The 7,389-nt window shown below is 41.7% G+C and overlaps 1 protein-coding gene across 1 annotated transcript in view; it reads right to left on the bottom strand.

The window, feature by feature from the left end:
• Positions 1–4,706: 4,706 nt before the first annotated feature.
• Positions 4,707–7,389, bottom strand: part of LOC114066123 (F-BAR domain only protein 2-like) — a 72,359-nt gene continuing 69,676 nt past the window's right edge. The window contains exons 18-19 of the mRNA XM_027900562.1: positions 6,635–6,799; positions 4,707–4,729 (exon numbers count right to left, since the gene is read on the bottom strand). Of these exons, the coding sequence (XP_027756363.1) occupies positions 4,707–4,729; positions 6,635–6,799 (188 nt within the window). The remainder of the gene's footprint in view (positions 4,730–6,634; positions 6,800–7,389) is intronic.

Raw genomic sequence — 7,389 nt, 5'->3', positions numbered from 1 at the left:
GCCATCAGGTAAAAACAAAGGAATTGGTCTGATCCCTAAATGGCTGAGACATTAATCTCCTAGCAACGAAGGGGGAGGAACTGAGGAAGGGTAGGGTGTGTGGGTGGAAGAAGGTGGGGTTTGGGGGATTGGAGCTCAGCTCTGGGACCTGGAGGAGAGGCTGCGGCAAGCTGGAGAGACTGCCTGGTTTTTCTTTGTTTTTTTCCTGTCGGAGGAGAGTCTTTACTGCTGTTCTCTGCTTAGCTGTTACTGACTGCAGGCCTGGCTCACTGCAAAATCCTCGCCAGCTGAAGGTCATGAGTTTTCTTCCATTGGGAGAACTTTCTGTTTTATTGCTGGTTTTTTTGTTTCCCTCCCCCCCTCCTCCCCCACCACCCGGCGGCAACCAAGGATCTCACAGCGCCGCCTGGTGACGGGCACTGGACATTACAAGTTCTACTCCTCCAGTGATCCAACAGCGCCACCTGGTGACTACTATAGAACACTACAAGTTCTGCACCTTTGATAACTCAACAGCGCCACCTGGTGAATGGTATAAGACATTGCAAATTTTGCATCTCCAGTGACCCGACGGCGCCCCCTGCGGACTGTGACTGGAACTGCACCAAAGGGTGCTAAAAATTGAACTATTTTAATTTCCCTTTTTGCCGGTTTATTGGTTTTGTTCTTGAAGGGGATTATTGGTGGGTATAGGGGTATTGCTTGGTTGTTTTACTTGTTTTTTTTTTTCGTGTTCCTGTTAATACACACATACCTTTTAATAAAGGGCTGTTATTTTTTCCCTGGGAGCCCCTGGTGGTGAAGTGGTTAAATCCCAGCACTGTGAACGCTGAGACCCAGGTTCGAGTCCTGGTCAGGGCCCCTCCCCGGGCAGATGGAGCTCGTTAGCCCTGTAAGGCAATCCATCTACGTCCTGAGGACCTCGCTGCCACCGTCCAAGCGTGCTTGGCCCCGGCAGATGAACCTCAGGATTACAGGGTGGGCTCAGTTCCGCGCACACTGTGTCTCACCTAAAAAATCCAATGCGCAGGCTGGAAGGTGTAAAAACCTTCCCCGGTTCTTCGTTCGCGAAGAGACTGGCCAATATATATTTTTCCCTTTTCAATAATTTGTTTTCCTTCAATCGGAGCCTCTTAATTTCGGATTTATAATTGCTTAGAAAAGGAAGTTTGGGTCTCTTTCTCCTAATCCATCCTCAGCAAAAGACCTTTGTCTCATTTAAACTGGGACAAGAAACAAATAACAGTTTTTACTAAAAACAGAGAACAAAACAGAACAAAACAATCAAAACAGCAAAACACAGTAACCACAGAGGTACAGGGAGAAAATGGTCTGCCTTTCCACTCCCTCTCCTGAAGAGACAGGAGACTGCCTGGCCACGTGGCTCTCCCCTCCCCCCAGCAAACAAAAGGAATGCAGGGAGGATGGTAACAAAACCTGGTTAGTTATTTCGTTGCTGCTGGTTGTATTAATTTGGCTCCTATTGTGAGAAATAAGGTAACCGGTTTTATTACAAGCAAATGAATTAAACGGGTCACTAACTTAAGGATTTTTCTTTACTAACCTATAAGGTGCATCGCGGAGCTGTAAGATACCTGGTCCTGTCTGGAGCTGGTATCAGGGCACCATGTGGATGGCAACAGGGAAACTGTAAAATGAATATTGGTAAAGATACTCCTTGTGCCACGTGGTTGGTCCTGGGGGCCACCATACTGCTGGGGGCCCCACCTCCCAGCACGGCACAGCCAACCAGGGAGAGGGGAATGCCTCTTCTATTATGTAAATGAGGCAGGACCTTGAGAACTTTTAAAAGTGCAAGTTTTGAATTAAGAAGAGGTATGTTCTCGGGACCCTCAGGACCTGGGCACCCGGCGCGCACTGTATTAGAACTTTCCTTGCTCATTTTATTTCCTTGTTTCACAGATATTTTTTTTTGCAGTTTTTTTTCTAAAACTAATAAATGAGATTTTTCTCAGACTATGGTGAACTGCAGGGCTCCCGAGTGCCATCAGCTTGAGGCATGGGGCTGATGTAGGAGACATGTCCCAGGGATGTTGGGTGAGGCATCCTGGGTTTGGTAGTTTCCTATGCTGTACTCTGACACACATGGGCAGAGTGAGCCCACTGTGATTGGTCAGGAGTCATGTGTTGCCCGAGGGTATATAAGAGGGCTATTTTCTGTTAATAAAGGATTTGGTTGTTGGGAACCCTAACTGCCGGGTCATGTCTTATTATATTATAAGCCACAGGTTGGCAATGGGGCAAGCTTTTGACCTGGTACAGCTGCTGCAGCAGTGATTTTTCACCCCACAGCGGCTGGTGGTGAGCAGAGGTGGCGTGGGTCCAGCTGGTGCTGTGCGGGAGTGAGGTGGCAGAGGTCAGAAGGCAACTGGCGTGGGGCAGTGGCCGGAAGCTTGTGGCTGAGCTGGGAGTCAAAGGGCAGTAGCAGTGGCTGTGCCCGTGGTCAAAAAATGGTGGAAGAGGTGGCTGCACTGGTGGGGGAAGCACCAGTATGCAAAGCAGCACTGGCATATGGAGCGTACGACAGGTGTCTCGGCTGCAATGGCAAGTAGCAAAGGTGCAGGGGAAGCGGCAGCGCAGGGGTAGCAGCAGTTGGGGACCTCCTGGATTCCATTCCAGAAGAAAGAGAGAGCAAACCTGGACTGCTAGCTGTCACGGGTCAAGGCGGGACACAACATGAACCCTCGTGGAACCAGAAACTGGAACCCTTTATTGCACACCGCTGCTATTTTTATACTTTTTTAGGCTACACGTGTTAACTATTGGTCTCCAATTTACGTAAATAACCTTCTATTGGTCGCTAATAACATTATATAACTCTGTTAACTGCACATGTCAGCCAACTATGACTCAGCATATTTTACCGGAAAAACATATTGTTACATCTTCCAGGTCCGGGCATAATTCTCCCCTGTGCAAAAGTTCCTACTTAGCTTTAACTCTTCCAGGATCCCCCAGGCCAGCTGGGGGAAAACCACCACAGCTAGCCTCTTTTATTTCCCCACACCAGGGATCCTGCTCCAGTTCATGCAGTGCCTTCACCCCAGTGATCCCATCTCCTCCAACACGGGTCCCCATTCCTCCTTCTCCCTGCTCCTTCCTTCAAAAATGCATGGTGGCATGGAGAAATTCAACAAGAAAATCTAAGCCACAATATACATATACTTTTTACATTGTTTTTTAATTTCTTTACAAAAGTCTTGTATTGCTTCAAAATTGTAACTTGCATCCAATGCAAATATAGGCATAATCACTTAGATGAAAAGTCTTGAAACAGAACTGCTTTATTTAACTAGGAAATGAAAGTAATACTTGACTAAAACCAGCAATGCAGTCTTGCATTTTCATTAATAAAATATTGTCATATTAAACACAATTTTATTGCAAAGCAGATTACAATTAAGATTGCAGTAAAAAGACTGTGTAGGAAATAAATAAGGCGGTTTTATTACAAGCAGGAGCTTCCATGGTTGCCACCTGTCGAGATGCCTGGAGGTCATTTTGTTTGGGGAGTCATTTGGTGGTCGGGGACTGGTGGGCTGCCTGCATTACTTATTGCTGCTTGCAGATCTGCTTGCAGTTGTTTGTTGCTGCTTGCAAGTCTGCTTACAGTTACTTACTGCTGCTTACTGTCACGTACAGTTACAGTGTGAAGGCGGGCTGGAAAGCATGTAAGGCAGGGAGACCAGTCTGGGCTCACTGCCAGGGAACCACGCAGCCAGGACAGGGAAACAACCTGATAGGTCGGTTAAGACAACCAATGGACTGCACCAGAAAGCAAAGGAAGGTGTGGCCCAGCCCTGAAAGGACCCAGTTGAATCCAAGAAGAGGATTATATCACCTTTTAAGGAAGAAAAGGAGTGGGGCTTGGCATGGGAGGAGCGAGGGAGTGGTTATGTAAATCAAGGGACCTTAAAAGGGCTTGTCCCTCCCATTCTGAGTGTGCTCGGACACGGTCACAAATCCGGTGCACCCAGTGCGCTGAAATTAAAGTTCTTTGTTTCACTTTATTTGGCTGTCTCTGAAATTTTAATTAGAGATATTTCTTACAACTGTACCATTTTATATGAGTTAGAAATTTACCATTCAGTAAGGTTTGCAAGTTAAGAGCCAAATATACTCTTCCAATCAAATCTACAGTACAGTATGTGCTTAGCTAATAATGGCACTCTTATCTGCAAAAGTGTGTAGTATACATTAAAATTTATGTAGCCTGTATGCAGCTTAATTTATTGTAAAGTTTCAGCAGTCCAATTCATTATTGGTTTTGCATGTTTGGGAGTAGCAGGGACCCTGCAAAAGAAATGGCGAGGAGGCAAACTGATTTGGAAATTTCTCTTTGCTCAAGAAACCTGCTGTGGCTAAAGAAACATGTTGAGAGAATGTGTGAGAACAACCACCTTTTGTCCTTCCTGTGGAGCTGCTTCTTTGTGAGACTAAACAGGGAAATTTCTTACCTGAGAAGATGCCAAAGAAGCATTCCTTCCCACAAGTGGGGGAAGGGAGATGGAGGGGGGGTAAAAGGTAAATGGCTCAAAAAGCAGCACCTGGAATGCCCAAGGGCCCCTTTGATATGCAGGGCTGGGAGGCCCTGGGGTGTGTGTATGTTTTTTGCCACCCAGCTGCTGCAAGTTCATGGAGCTGTAAGCATCCCCGAATAAACTTCCATTCCTGCTTGAAAGTCCTTAGCTCAGCCTTCTGATTTTACCTGCGCAAACATTGGAACTGACACATGAATTAGTTGAAGCAAGTTTTATTGTTTTAATAGAGAATTTGCAATAGATACTGGTATGTATGAAGTTCTTTACAGAGAGAGTGATCAGGCATTGGAATGGCCTGCCCAGAGAGGTGGTGGATTCACTGTCCCTAGAGGTTTTTAAGATGAGGCTGGATGTGGCACTGAGTGCCATGATCTAATAATCACAATGGGGTTGGATCAAGGGTTGGACTTGATGATCTCGGAGGTCTCTTCCAACCCAGTTAATTCTATGATTCTATGATTCAAAATGGTCATATAAAATTTCCACTTGTAGGTTAATATTTTGCCTCAATACTTTTGATTTCAGCATTTAAAAAACCACTTGATAATACAAATGCAATAAAGATTTTTGAAATTAGTGACTTGCTTTCAAAAACATTACTTATGTGTCACTTCCCTGTGCTAAAGCTGTGGCAAGCAGATTAAATGCTAAAAATGGTGGATTTAGATAAAAAATTAAACTAATATAAATAGCAGTACTTGTCATCCTGCTGCTATAAAATACCCATCTAAAATGCTATTTCTCCCAAAGTACTATGTCTACATTCACATCACACAACCCTCAGAGCACTTAAATTCCAAAGGCTTGCAGTCAAAGTGAAAAGAAATGCTGCTTGCTTTTATCATCTTCTGTGATTTTTCAGGATTTTCATCTTTGGTAATAAAAAGTTTCAAAGTCCTGCATGATGCATCTCTCTTTACTACAGCTGCATTTATTGCAATTACCCCAGGAGGAAGTAAACCAATATTTTAAACCTCTTTTAAAACAATCTCCAGTTTTGCAAATCTGCTTTCTAAATTCCAAAGGAATTTTTATAAAGTTGTATGTATTATAAAAACACTGTGCTTCCTTGATGAAGAGCCAAAATTTGAAAAAGGAATTGAGTCCTGTGAATAACAAAGTGTATAGGCACAGGTGGTTTTTTTTAAAGGCACAAATGTTATACAATTCATATAAAAATAAATCTACAGCATTGATTCAAACAATCACAATACTCATAAAATTTCCTAACTGCAGAAGTAAATCTCTTCTGTCTTTTGCAATTTTGTAACACATTGCACTTAGGAAAAAAAACCCTATTAAAACAACTTACCTGTTAATAATATACGATACACAGGCAGTAAGTTACATTTTTTTTATACTTCTCTAACTCAGCTGGTTTTATGGCATGAGTGGATGGAATAACTATGTGAGACTTTGCTTTCTTTTCAAATTGGCAATTGAAGAATCTGAAAAATTATTATTGCTTATGGAAAGACGAAATATTTCTTACTTGCTTTCCCATATTTTTAGGTTCAGTGTTTACAGTATAACATAAAATTTCATACTTTCAGTACAACTATTGATTACTACTTTGACTTCATCTATAAATTTACTAATGATCATTTACAGATGTGTTAATTTCAGTGCTATTATAAAGTAATAAAAAGTTTGCAAAATTACTTTTAAAAGTGCATTTTCTGCTCTGATGGTTAAACCTCAAAGTAGGTCAACATTTAAAAAAACATAATGCATGTTAAAATAGTGTTTGAAAAGTAGAGCGGTCAGAGTAAACTTCTTGCACTCCTTTGATCCAATGACTTCCGCATGTTAATCAGCAGTCTGCCATATACCATCCTGAAAAATAAAGGTAGGGTTTTGGCAGTCAGTAGATAAAACAGATTTTTTCAGTATTTTCCTGCAAGCAGTTTGACTAACTATGGAAAACAAAAAAAAGTAAAACAGTTTCAGCCACATTTTTTGAGGAAAAATAATTATTTATGCATCACTTATTTAACAGTTTTAAAATTTATAATTTAGCACTATATAACATATCATATTAATTTGAATATATAAGCATGTCGGTATCTTACCAGTGGCAAATCTCTTCTTAAGGAGAGAAAGTCGATAGCCAGTGCTTACTAGCTCTACATCTATTCCTGAAAGGGTGCTTCCTTCACTAATGAATTGCACTGCAAGTGTTGCTGGTTTACTGGGTCCTTCTGAAAGTTCAAATTTTGCCCTGAGTGATCCAGAACCTATAAAAATAACAAAACTGAAAGGCTGGTTGTTTCGCAAGACCAAGGCAATCTCCCAAAAATTTTAGTAGTAAGGAGTAGAACTAAAATGGTGATCTTTAAGACCTATTTCTAGTGGCAGTTCTATATAGATTTTCAGAATAGATGAGAGTACAACTCGTTTTTCTAATACTCTGCTTAAGACAGTGACTAGTGAATAAATTAGAGGGAAGCAATACACATTTCTACAAGATTATACTCATAGAAGAATGTGTATATCCGACAGCCTGGTAGTCTCTTATTACATTAAATACCTGATTGTTCCCTATAATCATCAGTTATGCTTCCTGGTTTATCTTGTATGTAGTACTTTTCATTAGCAGATTTTAAAGTACATCAGAATACTTAAATGTTTTCACAATCTGCCTGGATGAATGCACATGAACAAAACCATCGGAAGAAATGCAATTGAACGGTAACGTACCAAGAGGAAAGCAATTCTTATTTTTTAAATAAATACAAGGTCCGATTAAATACATTTCCCAAAAAACAGTTGCTTTTTCATAGACAATGGTGAAGTTCACTTCAGTGCCAGTATAAAGTAGCAATAG

This window comes from Empidonax traillii, unplaced genomic scaffold (genome assembly GCF_003031625.1).
Source record: "Empidonax traillii isolate 1590-97213 ecotype Southwest subspecies unplaced genomic scaffold, ASM303162v1 scaffold739:size655085, whole genome shotgun sequence".
NCBI classification, from domain to species: domain Eukaryota; kingdom Metazoa; phylum Chordata; class Aves; order Passeriformes; family Tyrannidae; genus Empidonax; species Empidonax traillii.
This window is presented reverse-complemented; position numbering and strand designations above follow the sequence as displayed.